The following is an 18,503-nucleotide window of genomic DNA, read 5'->3' as shown; positions in this document are numbered from 1 at the left end:
GGGAGTTGCCGCGGGGCATCGTGGGAGGTGTTAGGACAGAACTACGGCTCCCGAAATGCACCGCGCCGGCCGGAAAAGGAAGTGCAGCTCGCGGTATAAGGCCGCCGCGCCGCCGTGCGCTTTAAAGGGGCCGCGTCCTGCGTGAGGAGGTGAGGGGTTCTGAAAGAGGGAGGGAGCGGATCTGGGCTTAACTGCGGGCCGGTACGCTGAGCTCTGTATGGAGAGCCTAGCGCGGCAGGGGGGAGGTTGTATGACTCGTTTTCGGGGCTGAGGCCTTGAGAGGGGGAGGTCTCCGGGTTCCGAGTTCGTGCCGGTGCCCCCCGGCCCCGGATCGCGACCCCCGCGGTGCAGTGGGGGTAACAGCGGCTCCCCCCGAGAGCCCTTAATTTGGATCTTAAGCAAAAGCCCCGAAAGAGGATTTGGCATAACTGCTTAAAGCTGCCCCCCAAAGCTGCCTTTTCCCTTTGGTTTATCGAGCGAAGACCAATTAACTCTGAATCGAGCTTAAATGGGATTATTTGATGCTCGGTGTGAAAGCGTGGCCGTGAGACACGTGTGCGTTCCCACATGGAGCGAGCAGCAGCAGCCTCGTGCTGTGCCACGCCTGGGGCTGTGCTCGGTCCTGCTCTGCCCCGGGCAGCACTGGGCCCTGTGGGGCTGCAGGGACCCCTCCCGAGGCAGCCCCGTCCCATCCCATCCCATCCCATCCCATCCCATCCCATCCCATCCCATCCCATGCAGCAGCGGCCCCCAGCTGTCCTCTGCGGTCTCCAATCTCCCATAGCTGAGCAACCCAGCCCCTCTTTGTGGCAGCCTTCTGCTATTCCGTGAAGGCTGTTTTTTTTTTCTCTTCTCCTCTCCCCGTTGTGTTTTTGCCCTTGAAGCAGTGGGATCACAGCTGCCTTGGAAAGCTGAGCGCCCATTGCTGAGCCCGACAGGGTGACTGCTAGCACATTGTCTGCCCTCAGTCCCCAGGGGGAGGACTGCGTGCACTGAAATGTGGTGGGGTTTTTTTGGTCAGTTCCCTTCACCCTCCCCCTTACAGCTCAAATTGGAAACGGCAGCAGCAGCAGCAGCCTGACCCAGCCACAGTGAGAGCTGTCACTGTGAGATACCCCAGAGCTGCCTGCGCTGGGCCTGGAGCTCCTGCTCTGTGCCCTCAGCTCTTCTCTGCTGTCCATTCACACCTTCACTGCTCTCTGCATTGGATCAGATGAGTGAGATCTTGCAAACCGGCAGAGCCAGATTTTTGAAGCGTGGATCGTGGCTCACCCCTCCCCTTGTCCTGGCTAAAATTAGCTCAGCCTTCAGAAGAGCTTTGCTTCACAACCGAGCGGATAAATAAAGGCTGAGCTCGCAATGCTACCCAGCACTTGGCAGCTCCCGTGGCCTAAAAGGCAAAGCTCCAGAAACTGGGAACAGGTGAAGGGTTGCTGTGCCTCTCTGCTCCGCGTCCCTCAGGAGCCAAGGCTGCGTCCTGAGCCTCAGGTTCATCCCAGGGGCTCCAAATGCCTTACACAACAAACCAGAGAGGTGAAACCAGGACACTTTGTTTGGTCTGCCAGCTCCCCCTGACGAGCTCTCCTGCTCTGTATGGTCCAGACCAGGAAGGGACGCTTGGATGGGTTGGTCTGTGCTGTTATGGAGTGTGGGGACTGTCTGTCCTCTCTCTTCCTCGCAGCGCTGGCACCGTGTCTGTGCTATCATTGCAAAACAGGGATTACTGCAGGAGAATGCAGTGGGGCAGCAAATCAGCTGGGGGCCCAGCAGTGCCCGAGGGATGTGGTGGAGGAGGCAGCAGCTCATGGCAAAACTCAGCGGGAGAGATGAGGGCACCGTGGGGTGCTGGGGAGGGTGGGAGCAGGGAGGGCAGTGAGGGCGAGCGGTTGCAATGCAGGCACGACATCTAACCAGAGGGGGAAATCGTGGTCTGGAGTTTGCTGCTTATTCAGTTGAATTGTGAAAGAGCTGAGAGGAGCGGCGTTGTCCGTGTCTGGTGCTAATGGGAGACGTGCTGGGGCAGCAGCAGGAGCTGGGCTGATCTCAGGGAGAGGAGCAGGCTCATCTGGCAGCGGGAGGATGCTGGCTGGGGGGGTGGCTGCTTTGCTTGTGCTGGGCAGGCAGCAGGGGGAGGCTGGTGAGAGGAGGAAGCTGTGATCAAAGTGGGGTTCTTTCCTTACCACCTGAACAGGCTGCACTGGTGTTTCAGTGCAGAACTGCCCATGCAGTGTGGGGAGGGGCTGGGCTCTTCCATCCTTTTCTCCTATGGAGCTACAAGGAAAAGAGATGCTGCATGTCCCAGTTCTGGTCATGGAGCAGCCTCCAGCATCCCCCAGCAGCAGCACGATGGGCTGTGTGGCCCATGTGGGGCATGTGGGAGGCTAGTGCTGCTTTGCTCTCTGCCCTGGGAGCTGCTGGAGTTGGATGCATCCTCTTTATTTCATGGTGGCTTACTGGATAGGATCAGCTGTGCTAGGAACTGGGGGCTGGAGAGGTGCTGCTGGGTGAGACAGAAACGTGAACTTCCTGGGAGTCTGGGGAGAACGTGGGGAATCCAGATTGTCTGAGTGCTCCATCTCTTCCTACCATATCCTTTTTCCTCTGTGCAGATGTTTCCTTCTGGGCTCTGGCTCTAGGATGTTGGAGAGCCGAGAGGAGGTAAGACGCCTCCTGATGTGGTTTTATCTGTTCCTGGCTGGGGTTTGGCAATGCTGGAGCCTTGAGTGCTGCATCGAGGGGAGAGAGGTGCTGAACACTGGGCAGGGGGCAGAGCTGGGGGGTGGATGGGGATGAGACTGGGAGGTTCTGCCCTGTGCTCAGGCAGTGTTTGTGCCCCAGGAGCTGACCACAGTGCGCGTCCAGGACCCTCGAGTGCAGAACGAAGGCTCCTGGAACTCCTATGTGGATTATAAAATCTTCCTTCATGTAAGTTGTGGCTGCTGGGAAACAGCAGAGTTCACCTGCCTCGTTGCCCCTCAGTTGGGAGGATTATGTCTCTATTTATTTATTTATTTTGGTGCAGACCAACAGCAAGGCCTTTACAGCCAAGACCTCATGTGTGCGGCGCCGGTACCGTGAATTCGTGTGGCTGAGGCGGCAGCTCCAGAAGAATGCTGGCTTGGTGTAAGCATGCCCTGAGCTCCCTGCTTTCCCCCACCTGCAGCCAGACACCACGGTTCCATTGCTCTGGGTATCTTATGTGCTCTCGGAGAAGATGTGGATAAAAAAAGCAGAGGGGTGGCTTGCTCCAGACATGGATGTGGGATACTGGCACTCATAAGATCTGGCTCTGCACAAAGCAGGGTGCCAGCTGCTGCTGCCATGGTGCCCCACATCTTCTTGCTCCAGTGCTGGGACAATCTGATCCTGAGCTGCTGCCTCTGCTTTCTTCCTGCAGGCCTGTCCCAGAGCTGCCTGGGAAATCCACCTTCTTTGTGGGGAGCACAGATGAATTCATTGAGAAGAGGAGGCAGGGGCTGCAGCAGTTCCTGGAAAAGTGAGTGAAGCTCTTGCACACACCTCTGGGAGGGCATGAGAGGGAGGATGCAGCACTTAGAAGATGCTGTTTGTGAGGTGGCAGTGGATCTGCTGGTGGGGTCACCCTGGCAGTGTGAGCTGTCTGGGCAGGGCTGAGTGCTCTGTGCCCCTGCAGACTTGCCTCACCCCCTTCTCTTTTCGCACAGGGTTGTGCAGAATGTTGTCCTCCTCTCCGACAGCCGGCTGCACCTCTTCCTGCAGAGCCAGCTCTCCGTGCCTGAGATAGAGGCATGCGTGCAAGGCCAAGGCTCACAGACAGTGACAGAAGCCATCCTGCACTATGCCATGTCCAACTGTGGCTGGGTGCAGGAGGAGGAGAGCCGCCCTACGCTGCTGCAGGGAGGAGGTGTGCATGGCAGGTAATGCAGGCAGGGAAAGACTGACCCAGGGGCACCACAGTGGGGCAGACCCCAGCTCTCTTGCTGTGCTCAGAGCTGCTTTGTGCTGGTTTGAGCAGACCTGGTACCAGCAGCACCCTGAGCCACATGATGCCCTGCTGCCCACACCTCCCCTTGCCTGTGCTTGGAGCTGTAGGAATGCTGCTTAGAAATGGCTGGTGTCTGTGCAGTAGAGTTTCACTGTTAGGAAACAACTCCTACTATGAAATGAGAGGAGCTGCCAGGTTTTCCAGGGACTCATGAGTGGCTTTTTGAGCTGCTTGTCACATCTTTGTTACAGTCATTTAAAGGAATAAAGCTGAGGATGTGTTCCCTAGCCCTGCACACAAGTGGGCAGGATTCCAGGGGCCAGATGAGCAGAGATGGATGTCACAGGCTGTTGCCAGTGTCTCCTGTGCTGCTCTTCAGGCTGCCTGGGAGGGTGACCTGTTCTGGCCATAGCCAAGGCTTAGCAGAGAAGAGCTTGAGTCTCCCAGAAAAACTTAAGCTGAGAATTACAGAGATCTTTGGATGCATTCCTTCCTTAATCTCTGTGCGGTGAGGAACCTTGGAGCCTTTCAGTACATAGACTTTATGTGCATCTTCTCTCAGCCCTTGCAGTGTGCAAGGCATGTCTCACACCCACCACAGCTGCAGAGCACTTGCAGTGTGTGTGGGAATTAGCCAGGATCTCCCTGGGCAAGGAGGGCTGCCACCTTGGTGCCAGTGAAGGGTTTTCTGCTGCTATGGTGGGAGAGGAAAGCATCCTCTGTTTGTCACCTCTGCATCACCCACACACTCAAGTCCTGCAGGTGCAGCTTCCGTGGCAGTGAAGCTCTGCATCCCTGTGCTCCTTGAGCCTGCTATGCAAGAGGCTGTGTCTGCCTTCTGTACCACTTCTGCAAGTGCTTTTTCAGCTTGGTTTTCAATGAATGGAAAGAAAGACGTTTCTAGACCCCAGCAGTGTTTAAAATAGAGCTCTTTTTGCTTGAAGGATAGGGTTTGGGAGAGCACAGCAGCCCGAGCTAACAGGGTAGGTATGCAGGTGTTGTGGCTGTGTTTTCCTTGCTGCTGCCAGCACCATCTGCCTCTTGCTGGTGGTGCTGCCCCTGTGTACAACCAGAGCAGCCGCTGCAGTGTTGCCAGTGCTCTGACTGCTCTCTCTTTTCAGCTGTGCCAGCCTGGGGGCCACACAGGGGCTGAGCTGCCTGGAGACCCTCCCCCACTGGAACGACTTTGGCATGGACGACGCGCACTCGGACAGCCCAGATGAGCCAGCAGAGCCCTTGGGTGGACAGCAGGAGATGCAGTAAATGGTTTGAGCGACCTCACCTGCCTTCCCCAGGACCTGCAGCCCTCTCTGGAGGAGGTGCTGCTGGCTGAGCCAGAAGGAGGCCGGGCTGGCAGGACTGGGGGTGTGCTGGGAACACGGCTTTGTCCTTGGCTCTGTGGTGACCGGGGCTCGTGTGCTCTCTCCCTGATGATTCTCAACTGTCCTTGATGTCCAGGCAGTGTGTTTGTGTAGCTCTTCTCTTTGGAGAAGAGATCTAGTGGTTAGTGAAACCTGTGTTTCTTATTCCCGTGGCCCTTTGCTCTCCAATTGGAGTAGTAGCAGGGCTTGGTTAGGTCACAATGCCAGCGAGGCCCCGTGTTATCGGTACATTTCTGGCCCTGGGCAGGGTGGGATGTGCTGGCTGTGATGCGTGCAGCCTCAGACTGGGAGTGGGGAGCTGGCTGCTGCCCAGCAGGTCCCTCTGGCAGCCCTCTGCATGGAGGCTGCATTTCCCCAGCGACAGCAGCTCTGTGCAGCTCCTGGTGGTCTCAGCTGCATGGGACCCACAGCAGGCTGCAGATACTCTGCCCACACCTGGGTCCTGCTGGCAGCATTTGCCCCACGAGCTGCACGCAGCTGGGACAAACAGAGATGAAACCCACCCGAGAATGAGGGGAACAGTTTATCTCCCCTGCCTGTTTGTGCAGCCACCCCTTCCAGATGGGATTCTGCAGGAGAACAAACCTTTCCACACGTTGATAGCACAGTGGGGGAACGTGGGAGCAACAGGGGAGGAGAATGGGGGACTCACAGCCAGCAGGGAGCTCGCTCAGAGCAACGCAGCATGCAACTGCCTTGGAGTGGGTGTCTGGCAACGCTTGGGCCCTGGTTACTTTTGCTGCTGCTCCCTGTGCTCTCCTGCACCTTTTCCTATACCCTGAGCACTGGTAGAGGCAGAGCCGACGTGCTCTGACTTGAAATAAAAACAAAGTAGAAGAGGCTTGCTGCTTGCTGGTGATGTCTGTCCTCGCTGCGTGGGTGGAGGGAGCCAAGCAGGGCCGAGGCCAAGCTAATTGGGGATAGATGGCTGTAGGAAACAGGGCTGCTGATTGCACCTCTCCCTGTAGGGCTGATCCTGCTGGGGCAGCTCGCTCAGAGGGAGAGGTGAGAGGGTCCACAAAGCAGAAAGCAGAGGGCTGGGAGCAGGTGGGAGGATCACGCTGTGAGATTTGTGGGGCTGGGGGTGGTCGTCCTCACACAGAGGTTTGGGTTTGCAGAAAGGGAGGCTTGGAAACCCGACGTGTCGCAGCCAAAATGTCAGGAGAAGTTCATGGTGAAGGCTGGCAGCTGCTGGTGCCATTGGCTGCCCCCCTTCATACATATTCATATCTGCTGATGAGTGTGCAGCTCCAAATGGCTCAGCTGCGAGGCCAGCTGTGGCCATAGACTGCAAAGCATCCTGCAGGCACCGCACCTTCGGCCAGGGCTGCAAATCCTGAGCACAGCACTCAGTCTGGAGCCGCAGCCCCGCTCCGGGCATCCCTCTCTCCATGTCCTGCCAGAACCTGGCCAGCCCTGGGGCTTCCCTTTGTAGGTGGTGGAGATAAAGCAGCCCTGCAAGCAGAGCTCGGTCCCTCTGCAAGGTGCCCATCCTTCCCCTTTGGGGGGTGCAGCTGCTGCCCCGGTGTTGGCTGCGTGTCAGAGCCAGGCGGAAATTATTTTTAGTGGTGTTGATCGACTCTGCAAAGCTGTCGGGAAAACAGTGACTCATTCGGAGGCAGAACCGTGGCGGGGGGGGTGGGGGTGTGTGTGTGAAGGTGGAGGGGGGGGGGGTGGGAATAGCCGAATAGCCGCCCGGGTGCTGCATGCAGAGCGGAGCAGCGCCGTCCCCGCACCGCTGCGGCCGTGGGAACGTCTGGGGATGGGGTCCAAGATGTGCAGGGATGGTTTCGTGCAGGGCCTGAAGGTGATGGGGGGGGAGAAGGGGAGGCGGATCTCTCTGCCATGCATGGAACTGATGTGGGGGGAGAGCAGCCGGCTGTGGCTTGGGGTTTGCTCCGGGCTTTGAAGCAGCTGCGGTGGGCACACGGAGCGGCACAGGGTAACCGCCCCCCCCCTCCCCGCAGCCCCGCTCGTCTCTCCGCTCCCCGTCGCTGCCAGGAGCAAAACTCGCCGCCTGGACGCGATCCAGGCTCTCCAGACACCGCATCCTCGCCTTCCACGCCCGCCCCGGGGAAAGCTGTCTCAAATCTGTGCAAACAAACCACGGCGTGTGCTCCCCCCCAACCTCACTGCACGCACCCACCGCTCCGTGTCCCCGGGGTACCTGGGGGAGGGGGGGGGGGATGGTGCAGGACAGGATCCGACCCCGTGGTGTAAAGCGGGGTGAACACCGTGCTGCAGTGCACGGAAGCCCGGGGAAAGGCTCTCTGCAGCTTTGGATCTGGAGGAGGAAGGCAAAGGGCAGCTGCCGGTGGGCCGGGGGTAGGGGTGGGGGGGTGGTTGTGAACGTACACCCCCATCTCCTCCATCCACACACCCCCATCCCGGAGGTCCCTCCATGCCCAGCTGAGCTCTGGGCATCCCAAACCCATCCCAAAGGCCCGAGGTCCGTACTACGAGTGAGCCCCGCATCAACGTTACCCCGCTCTCAGCCCCCCATCCCCCCCTTCCAGCTCCCCACCGCCGCTGTCGCTCCCCCGGCCGGGCAGTGCGCGGGCCCAGAGCGCCACCTGGCGGCCATACGGAGCAGTGCAGCTCGAAGCGGATAAAGCGGGGAGGGGGAGCGAGTTTATTGCGGACTGCCGGCCGGGGGGGGTCGAAGGGCGGGCTGGTGATGCCCGAGTACCGAGGGCTGTGCAGGGTCCGGAGCAGCGGGTGGTGGCCCGCAAGGCTCTTCTTGTAATGGATTCTCAAGGCTGGGGAGGGTCCTTGTGGCATCGCAGCGTGGGCAAGGGGAGAGGCGAGCACCTGGATTTGGGGAGGGGGAGAGAAACGGTGAGGGCGGGGAAGGGCACGCAGGGTAGGGTTGTGGGTCACAGAGAGGACACGAAGGTCTCTGTGCCCAGAGGGCGGTCAGGTGGCTGCTGACCCCCTGCTGTCCCAGCCCCACTGCTGGGCTCCATTTCCCCGTCTGCCAAATGCCTCCCTCCCTATCTATGGGCTTTGGGAGAATAGCCCAGTGCTGCTGTCAGTGCAGGTTGCAGCTGTCACATACAGCTCTCAGGGTCTGACAGAGGCAGCTGCGGTGGTTTTGGCACAGCTTTCTGCCTTAGAACTGAACGGAGCTGAAATCCAGGCAGGGACACTGCACAGAGCCCCATCTCTTGGGTGAACATCAGAAGGTCACCATGTCCCCACAGCCCTGTCATCCCCAGCCCCACAGATGCACCCCCATCCACAGCTGTTCTGGGCACGGTGGCTTTTCTCTGACCTGTGCCTGTTTCCCAGCCCCACCACCTTCCTTCCATGTAAAACAGAAACCAGAAGATGGAGCCAAACTGTCCTGGGAGAGAAAGGAGCAGCGCTGCCTCCCCATCGCACAAACGCCGGGGTGCCACCTCTCACCTGGGCACCTCCATCCTCACCGCTCCTCCAGGTCGTAAGCAGCTGCCAGGTAATCCTTGGGGACGATCCCGACGGTGCTGTTGAGCTCCCCGACCCACCAGCCATACATGTTGTACTCCTGGGGAGGCACAGCAGAAGTGTTAATGCCAGGGCAGCTCTGCTCCTTTCTTTGGCAGCTGGCTTCACACAGACCCATTTCTCTCCCCTCTGAGTCCCACCGGGAGGCACTTTGCTGCCCTTCCTCACCCCATCCTTCACCCCCCACCCTTCGCTTCCCATGGGATGTGGGTCAGCGCAGAGTGGGGGGGCTGCATCCCATACTTCTGCAGGCAAAGCAGGAAAAACCCCATTGCGAAACCAGAAGAAAAGAAAGCAGCTCTGTTTGGAACCTCTTTGGGAACAGCAGGAGCCCTGGGCAGAGCAGCCCCAGGCAGGAGATGCACCCCATGTGAAAAGGGGACCCCCCAGCACCCACCCCCCAACCCCAGCTCTGCCATAGCCCAAACACTATGAGGTATTTTAAAATAATTTCTGCTTTGATGAATTGCTGGCTAGCCCACGATTGCTCATAATCAAAGGGAGGAAAATGCAAATGAGAGCCAGCCGAGAACTCGCGGCACCAAGCGTTTATTTCACTGCACAGTGCCAAAAAGAATTAAAACAACATTAAACTCCCAGCAATAATGTTTAAGTCCTCGTTTCCAAGTGCCAAATTGCACCACTCTGGATCATACAGATGTTCGTTAATTATGCTAATTTTTATTAAACTATTAAAACGAGGAGTGCACTGGCACAGCAAGGCAGAGCCCAGTGCAGGGTGAACTCTGCTCTCGTCTGGAGGTGCTCATTTACATCTCACTAACGTGCTGATGCCTGAGACGGGGCTGCAGCGCCCGGGTTTTGGAGAGGGGGGTGAGGAAGAGGGAGTCTGAGGGTGGTTTTGCCTAATTATACACTAATGGGGCCTCTGTGCTCAATACCTGCACGGACTGGGTTGGGGAGGTGTGCGTGTGTGGGGGGGAAGTAATTTAGCTGAGACTTTACAGAAGGGACTGCAAACTCGCTAATCTGGAAGATAATTGCTCAGGAGAGGTCAGCTGTGCGTGCAGCTCAGTGCTGTGGGTGCTGTGTCCCAGTGTGAGCTGGGAGCAGCACCTATGGGCACCCAGCAGGGCCATGGCATGCAGTACCCAGCAGCACTGGAAGTCAACCCTACCCCCTACGGCCCCTCTCTGCTCCTGACATGCAGCTCCTCTCCATCTCAGTGCTGCTGGAACTGTCAGATTCACTCTCCCAGGATGAAGAAAACCCCCCCAAGCACTTTCTGCATTTCGTTCCCCGGTGCCAATTGAACCCAAAAGCTGACGCTCGTCCCGATAATCACCAGCAATCGGGGCTCTTGTGGCAGCCCATAAAAGGATTGATGCTGCTAAGCTCCATCCGCAAGGGAAAAAGAGGACAGAGGGGAAAAGAAACAAGACAACCACCACAAAAAAAAAAAGAAAACCCCAAACCAAGCCAAACCCCAACCACAAACCACTGCCACCAAACCCGTGAACAAAGCCAGCTGGGGACATCACGCTCCATGCTCTCTGGGGAGCTCCAAGTGCCCCATCCCGCTCCTCTCTTTCTCCTTGCTGAGGGTCCGTGGGCTCTCAGTGGGGATGAAATGTACCCCCCAGCAGCACTCCCAAGTCCTCCTTGCCATTGCACTCCTCTGCCAGCCCTCATAAACAACCCCTCTGGGCTCCTGGAACGCCATTCATCACCTTGCTTCGCACAGAAGATCAATGACGCTTTGATGGATGCAGAAGGAAAAGCCAATCAGTCAGAGACTTATCGGTTTATGATTGCTCAGCCCCATTATTAGTGCTTGTGTGCCATACATTATTGTTAGGAAAATGGAGGAATCTAATTCATCGATGAGGTATGGCAGGCACGAGGGGTCGGCTGACACCGGGGAGTTTTATACCAGGTCAGCTGTACATCTAAAAGCAGCTCAGGGCTGTGGCAAGCTCTGAAATCCAGGCTCTACCCGTCCACAAGGGCCTACCTGTCCCCAGGGAACTTGCAGCAAGGGATGCAGCTGGGAGCTCCTTTCCCCCCCACAAAGAGCAGCTTTCTCTATGGAGGAGCAGCTTAGGTGCTGCTCATCACAACCTGGCACTGCCCCCTTCACACACTGGTGGAGCAGCTCCTTTAAATGATTCCCCCTTGCTCCCAGTGACTCAGCTCTCAGATGTTGCAGGAGTGGAGGTAATGGGGCATTGCTCTTTCCCCTCGTCCCATGTGCTGTGGACGTGGTGCCTGGTCCCATTTGTGTTCCCATCATGTCCATCCCATTGGGGTCTGCGTATCCATCCTACTGGAGTCCCCATGTCCATCCCGTTGGGGTTCCATGTATCCATCCCACCAGGGTCCCCATGTCCATCCCGTTGGGGTCTATGTATCCATCCCACAGAATTCCCCACATCAATCCCATCAGGGTCTGCATATCCATCCTATTGGGGTCCCCATGTCCATCCCATCAGGGTCTGCATATCCATCCTATTGGGGTCCCCATGTCATCCCATCATGGTCTGCATATCCATCCTATTGGGGTCCCCATGTCCATCCCATCAGGGTCTGCATCTCCATCCCATCAGGGTTTGCATATCCATCCTATTGGGGTCCCCATGTCCATCCCATCAGGGTCTGCATCTCCATCCCATCAGGGTCTGCATATCCATCCTATTGGGGTCCCCATCTCCATCCCATCAGGGTCTGCATATCCATCCTATTAGGGTCCCCATGTCATCCCATTGGGGTCCCCATCTCCATCCCATCAGGGTCTGCATATCCATCCCCTTGGGGTCCCCATGTCTATCCCATCAGGGTCTGCATATCCATCCTATTGGGGTCCCCATGTCATCCCATTGGGGTCCCCATGTCCATCCCATCGGGGTCTGCATATCCATCCTATTGAAGTCCCCATGTCCATCCCCTTGGGGTCCCCATCTCTATCCCATCAGGGTCTGCATATCCATCCTATTGGGGTCCCCATGTCATCCCATTGGGGTCCCCATCTCCATCCCATCAGGGTCTGCATATCCATCCTATTGGGGTCCCCATGTCATCCCATTGGGGTCCCCACGTCCATCCCATCGGGGTCTGCATATCCATCCTATTGAAGTCCCCATGTCCATCCCCTTGGGGTCCCCATCTCTATCCCATCAGGGTCTGCATATCCATCCTATTGGGGTCCCCATGTCATCCCATTGGGGTCCCCATCTCCATCCCATCAGGGTCTGCATATCCATCCTATTGGGGTCCCCATGTCATCCCATTGGGGTCCCCACGTCCATCCCATCAGGGTCTGCATATCCATCCTATTGGGGTCCCCATGTCATCCCATTGGGGTCCCCATGTCCATCCCATCAGGGTCTGCATATCCATCCTATTGGGGTCCCCATGTCATCCCATTGGGGTCCCCATCTCCATCCCATCAGGGTCTGCATATCCATCCTATTGGGGTCCCCACGTCATCTCACTGGGGTCTGTGTATCCATCCCATCAGAATCCCCACATCCACCCCATTGGGCTCCCCATGCCCCAGCCCAGGGGGAAGCCGGAGGTGGCTGAGATCTGATGGGATGGGGTGGTGATGTGAAGAAGCCGTATTAATATTTATTCCATCAAGCAGCTCCGTGCGGCTCCGCCGTGCTCTGACCGCAGCACCAACCCTCAGGCACCGCAAACACAATTTGAAAACAATGTGACGGAAATGTTTAATCTGCTCAGCCCATCTGTGCTGCGTATTTCTCCAGATCTCCCTGAGAGAGGCGCCTTCGAATCTCCACATTGCCTTTAATATTCTCCTAAATCACCTCCCCACCGCACTTCAAGGGCCATTGCTACAATATCACAGGTTCACCGAGAGTGCACGGGAGAGGGGGGGGGGTGCGGGGATGGGGACGGGGGTGTCGGCGGGGAGATTTTTTATTTTAAAATATTTCCCAGGGTTGGTGTTCCTGTGCCCCTCAGACAGACGTAGGGAGAGGAGAAAAGGAATAAGGGGTGAGGAGAAGGAGGAGGAGGGGGGGGGGATTGGAGTGAAGTTATTGTGCCGTTGCTGGGGGGCGACCGGCGCGGCTGTTCAGAACCAAACCGGCTGGAATGGAGCTGAAATCTTTCTTGAAGAATTGTTTTTATGCATCTCTTTCCTCGGCTGCCTGTGGTTGGAGATGGCACCGCTCCCTGCAGTGCCCCATCCTGCTCTGAGCAGCCACAGGGAGTTGGGGGGGGCCTAAAGCAGCATGGTGAGGATCCGGGCCAGCCAAGGCAGCTCCTTGTGGGGGTACAGCTGGCTCTGGGGGTCCTGGCCCTGTCCCTTCCCCACCCCCATCCCTGTCCTTGTGCCTCTCCCCATCTCTGTCCCCACTGCAAAGGACACAACACCCATCCCTGCCTTCATCCCCATCCCTGTCGCTGTTCCTTGTCCCTGTTCCTGTCCCCATCCTCATTCCTGTAACATCCTTGTCCTTGTCCCTGTCCCCATTCTTTTCCCAATCCCATCCCCATCCCTATCCCCATCCCTATCCCTATTCCCGTCCCTATCCCTATCCCTATCCCTATCCCTATCCCTATCCCTATCCCATTTCCAGCCCTCTCCCCATCCCTATCCCTGTCCCCATCACTGCCATTGTCCCTGCCCCTCCCCATCCCCATCCCCACCCCTGTCCCCGTCATTGTGCTTGTCCCCATCCATGTCCGTATCTCCATCCCTCTCCCCATCCCCACCCCTATTCCACGTCCCCATCCCCATCCCTACCCCCATGCCTCCCCCATGTCCCCGTCCCCATCCCTGTCCATCTCCAGCCCTCTCCCCATCCCCATCCCATCCCATCCCATCCCCATCCCAGTCCCCCTCCCGCCGTTGCCATGGCAGCAGCATCGCTTCCTGCCCCCCGGGGCCGCAGCCGGATCCACCTGCTCCTCCCGACCCTCGCGGGGTCATCGTCAGGTCGCCAGAATAAATGAACGCGAGCACTAATGATGTGTTTGCTGGCTGTTTATGCTCTCTGTGTGTCAGGGGCACTCACATTTAGAGAGCTCATTATGGCTGCAATTAGACTGCACCACCGCTAGATATTTAACTCCTTTTTCTTTTAAATTAGCATTTTAATAACGTGCTTTGAGCAGGGGAAACAAAATGACCATTTTTCACGGACAAACTTCCCTAGCTGTAGGTGCAACTCTAATGGTGAAGTTGCACGGGAGGTACAACCGTGCCCGGATCGTTCCCATCCCCGGTGCTGAGCAGGGGGAGGGGGGGGAGGGGGGTGGAGGATGGAGCTCTTTTTATTTGCTTTATCGCACACTCCATTTCCTAAATTTGTTCTGCAGCCAATTATTTTCGCCTTTAAAGCCTGATGGAAGCGAGCAGCCGCCCGCGTTCGGCTCTGCCCGTGACCTGTGAAGAGGGCTGGTGGTAATTGTGCACATGTGTGCGCCCGCGTGCGAGGAGCCGAGCTGTGAGCAGAGGGATGGGAGCAGCAGGGGAGGGGGGGGAATTCAACCAAGTGTGACCCCCCCGGGGTCACCGGGCACGGCTCAAATCCCCGCTTCCTCCCTGAGTCGGGATTTAGGGTTTCTGCTCCTTGGATCCCATCCTTCGCCCATCATCCCAGGAGTCATCCTAGATGCAGTGCAGCCAAAGGGGAAACCTCACCGGGGGGAATGGGGATGGGGGAGAGGAAGGCACAGAGCTGTCGGGTCTGGAGCGTGAGTGCTCTGCATCCACCCAGCTGTACGGCCTCATAAATACGGCACGGAGAGCTGTAATTTGGTGATAGCTACCCCAGGACATATCTAAGATCCACTTCTGTTATTTTAATTAAATACTGCATTATGGTTTGTGACAACTTCAGCGCTATCGCCTAAATGAATTTGGAATTAAAGTCTTACTTAGGCATTCCACTACTCCCCCCCACCCCCCGCCCCTCCACCCCTCGGTGGTGCAAAGCAAAGGGCCATAAAACAGAGATGTTTGTTTGTTTACAGATGGAGCAGCTCGGAGGAGGAAAGCAGGAGGAGAGGAGAGAGCTTTGGACGGAGGGATTTTGGTGCACGGCGCTTTGTTGGCTGTGTATTGCTCCTTTTCTCTCATTTTTAACCACTGATTTGCTGCTTGTCCCATAGAGGAGCACTGGAAGGGTTGGGATGTTGGGGTCACACCTTTGGGAATGGCACAGCTTTGGATTCCTGGAGGAGAATTATGGCATAGGGAAACTTTTGGTGCCCAGGACCGGGACGTTCAGTTCCATCCATCCAGATTAACTCATCTCAAATGAAAGCAGTTTGTGACATTTGGCAATAGAACCGCTTTAAATGTTACAGCATCCATTGCTTTAAATGTTACCCGCGCCTCGTGAACCGGGAGATGGTTTTATAATTAGCTCCATCTCTAACGAACAAAGCTCTCTACTGTCCGCTGCTCATCCACGTTAGCAAAGGCAACAGGGGAGGAGGGGATGGCAAGGATGGCCGTCACCTTTTGGCAAACCCGTGCCACCTCCAGACCTTATTCTGCCCACGTGCCAACACTTTGCCCTCGCTTTCCCCCATCACTCCCTCAATTGCTGCTCCATCCCAAATCAAAGCAACTCACACCCATCCAGCACGCGGAACAGCACTGCCCATTGGGTACACTGCAAAAAAAAAGCTTGTTTTTTTTTCTGTTTTTGGCCTCCCATTCCAAACGGGGCACTGTTATACATCCCCCCCCTCCCCAAACCCTCCATCACTAAACCTATTCCTGATAACAGCACGGCTGACTCCAAAGGAACCGCTGCCTACAATGGTGACTCCGGAAAATGGAAGCATTGTCACACTTAAAGACACAAATTTCCCCTGTAATATATTCGAATGGAAACCTCTGAATCCAATACTACATGGGCATATCTAATAAATTCACAATATTTCAGCCTCAACAGCCTACAACGGTTAGTTTTAAAGATTTATGCGGTAAAAAATTACTCGGTGATGAATATAGTTTATTCTGTGCGGTATTGGAGGGTATAAGGAATTAAACTACTGTCTTTAACAGTGAATTTATTATTACCTCTGTCAAAGACGAAGTCTTTAACAGCGTTTATTATAAATTTCCAGGCACAATAAATGGTCAAAGTGTGCCTCAGAGCCCCACAGGGGGACCAGGTGCTGGGAGGGGCTGTGATGTGTGCCCTGTGCTGGGCATGGTGGGGGGCTGGGGGCTTCTTGGTGAGCCCTGAGGGATGGGAACCTACTGCTGGTGTGGTCTCAGTGCCCAGGGGTCGGTGGGTATCAACAGTGGTGGGTGGGTGACAAGAGTGGGGGGTGGGTGGGTGACAAAAGCCATTGGAGGATGACAACAGTATTGAGAGGGTGGCAGCCTTGGTTTGGGGGTGACAGCAGCCATGGGTGGGTGAGAGCAGCTATGGAAGGGCAACAAAAGCCATTGGAGGCTGATAACTGTGGGTCACAGCCTTGGTCAGTGGGTGACAGCAGTGAAGGGTGGGTGACAACAATGGTGGGTGGGTGGCAGCCTTGGTCAGTGGGTGACAGCAGCCACGAGAGGGTGACAAAAGCCACTGGAGGATGAAAACAGTGGTGGGAGGGTGGCAGCCTTGGTCCATGGGTGACAGCAGCCATGAGTGGGGGGCAACAGTGGTGGGTGGGTCACAGAAGTGGCGGGGTGGGTGACGACAGTGGTGAGTGGGTGGCAGCAGCCACGGGTGGGTGACAAAAGCCATTGGAGGATGACAACAGTTTTGAGTGGATGGCAGCCTTGCTCAGTGGGTGGCAGCAGCCACGGGTGGGTGACAAAAGCCATTGGAGGATGACAATGGTTGAGAATGGGTGACAGCAGCCATGGATGGGTGACAAAAGCCATTGGAGGGTGACAACAGTGATACGGGGGTGACAGCTTTGGTCAGTGGGTGCCAGCAGCCACGGATGGGTGCCATCACTGCGCTGGTGATGAAGCCCGGACAGCATTGCTCTCCAGCAGCTCCACCACCCTTTGTCCTCACCCTCTCTGGGTGTCCCTCATTTATACAAATTACCTGGGAGGAATGAAGCTGCCAGGGGCTCGTTCTGGACGATTGGTTCCCGCCGGGGGCTCGGGGCCGGCGGGGAAGGGGCGGAGGGGGGGGGAGTGGGGAGGAGAGAAGGGGGGCAGCAGCCCTCGCTTGGATGTGACCGACGTGTGACCGTTGCCTCCCGGCTGACCCCGGCCCGGCGCCCGCCGCCCCCGTGCGGTGTCCCGGTCGCCCCCGCTAGGTGTCACCGCCAGCCTTCGCTCGGAGCCCCGACACCCCCCTCCCCCCCCCCCCCCTTTCACAATCCCCCCTCCCGCTTTCATTGAAAGCAATTGAGAGAATTAACTTATCCGCTTTTATGGCCTGCTTGTCACATCCAACTAAGCCCACTTAAAATAGGAAGTCTCGCTGCATTCGGATAATTATCATAACGTACAAATCACTCAGCCGAGGGACCGGGGATTGGGGCTGTGGGAAAGGACACGGTGTTCTGCTGGGATTATGGCTTTCACCTCCCCATGGTTATCAGCCCCCCTCCCACATCGGGTGGGCGGCAGCATTTTGGGGTCTCCATGAGATGGGGTGATGGGGTGATGGGCTCTGCATCCCCAGTGCTTTACCAAACCTCAGCCTGGTGGCACCAAGGGGGTGAACAGGGAGGGGACCCACATCCCTCGGGTACCAGCTGTAATGAGGGAGCCAGCACCTGAGGGATGCTCCTGTGTCCATAGCACCAACAGCCCAGAGCTCTGCACCCATGGGACCGTGCTGTCTGCATTGCAAGGCTCTGTGCAGGGACCTGGGACACATGGCAAGGAGAGACCCTGCAGCCATAAGCCCTGCACACCCCGAACCACGCGCTCACCCAGGTGCCCAGGTGAGGGATGGCTCCAAGGAATTGTCCTGGGGACGAACCCATCCCTGCCCAGCATGCTGCAGCCCCCCCTGCCCACCCCACGCCCTGCTGCTGAATCCCTGCCAGCTACTGATGTCCACTAACCCCCAAATCACTTTTCCCCGCTGTTGCTGCTGGAAATGTCAGACAGGACCCGAGCAGCAGCCGGCATGTGTTTCAAACACACCAGATGGATTTTTATATTAGCTACTATTTCATGTTCAGACAGAGCGACTGCACCGCTAAAAACTGCAGCCTCGACGCTGCCGAGTTTGCTTCTGTGAGATTAATTCTGCGAAATTAATTGGGACAAGATTGAAAAGGAAATTAAAATGCAGCTGAGTGAACAGGCTTTTCAAACACCTTTCCCCCCCGCTCGCCTCTCCCTGCTTTCCAACCCCCCCCCATCACTTCGGTTCTGCCGCGGCCGCGAGCATCCGTCGCACAAAGTAATTTACGGGGGGAAAGCTCTCAGGACCCATCGGTTACGTGTGAGGAAGCCAGCACAAGAGTCGCAATCTGGAGGCACTGAAGAGAGAGAGAACCCCGCTGAGCCTCCAAGCTGTGTCCCTGTGCTGGCAGGGCAGCACTGTGCCCCAATCCGGGCACTGCATGGGGATGTGGGACGTCGGCCAGCTGCTGCTGCTGCTGTAAGCCCAGAGATGGAGGGATGAGCCCGGGCTGTGGGTTCAGGCCTGGAGCATGGCAGGCTTATCTTGCTGCTGTAAAGCAGCGGGGGGGGGCAGAGGCAGTAAATGCCGCCGTAAAAAGCGCTTTGAGATCCACAGATGGGA

At 56.9% G+C, this 18,503-nt stretch overlaps 2 protein-coding genes and 1 long non-coding RNA gene across 6 annotated transcripts in view; 2 read left to right on the top strand and 1 right to left on the bottom strand.

Moving 5' to 3' along the window:
• The first annotated feature begins 45 nt into the window (after positions 1-45).
• Positions 46-6,187, top strand: SNX11 (sorting nexin 11). Its single transcript, XM_010724578.4, has 7 exons — positions 46-149; positions 2,610-2,658; positions 2,839-2,925; positions 3,023-3,123; positions 3,398-3,496; positions 3,684-3,896; positions 5,086-6,187. Exons 2-7 carry the CDS (start codon positions 2,638-2,640, stop codon positions 5,225-5,227), a joined length of 663 nt encoding a protein of 220 aa, XP_010722880.1. The 5' UTR covers positions 46-149; positions 2,610-2,637; the 3' UTR covers positions 5,228-6,187.
• Positions 6,188-7,018: 831 nt separating this feature from the next.
• On the top strand, positions 7,019-14,449 carry LOC146542590 (uncharacterized). Its single transcript, XR_014880031.1, has 4 exons — positions 7,019-7,153; positions 8,667-8,803; positions 9,084-12,661; positions 14,140-14,449. It is a non-coding gene; the product is annotated as an uncharacterized LOC146542590 (long non-coding RNA).
• Positions 7,956-18,503, bottom strand: part of SKAP1 (src kinase associated phosphoprotein 1) — a 126,031-nt gene continuing 115,483 nt past the window's right edge. For 2 of the 4 annotated variants that reach the window (XM_085211061.1, XM_085211062.1), the window contains exons 12-13: positions 8,775-8,872; positions 7,956-8,157 (exon numbers count right to left, since the gene is read on the bottom strand). In XM_085211061.1, coding sequence (XP_085067187.1) covers positions 8,100-8,157; positions 8,775-8,872 — 156 coding nt within the window. In that variant the 3' untranslated portion in view covers positions 7,956-8,099. Of the gene's footprint in view, positions 8,158-8,754; positions 8,873-18,503 lie in introns of all 4 variants that reach the window. The other 2 variants (XM_085211063.1, XM_085211065.1) reach the window with 1 other exon arrangement.

The sequence above is a fragment of the Meleagris gallopavo genome, chromosome 29, assembly GCF_905368555.1.
Source record: "Meleagris gallopavo chromosome 29, MGAL_WU_HG_1.1, whole genome shotgun sequence".
Taxonomy (NCBI): domain Eukaryota; kingdom Metazoa; phylum Chordata; class Aves; order Galliformes; family Phasianidae; genus Meleagris; species Meleagris gallopavo.
This window is presented reverse-complemented; position numbering and strand designations above follow the sequence as displayed.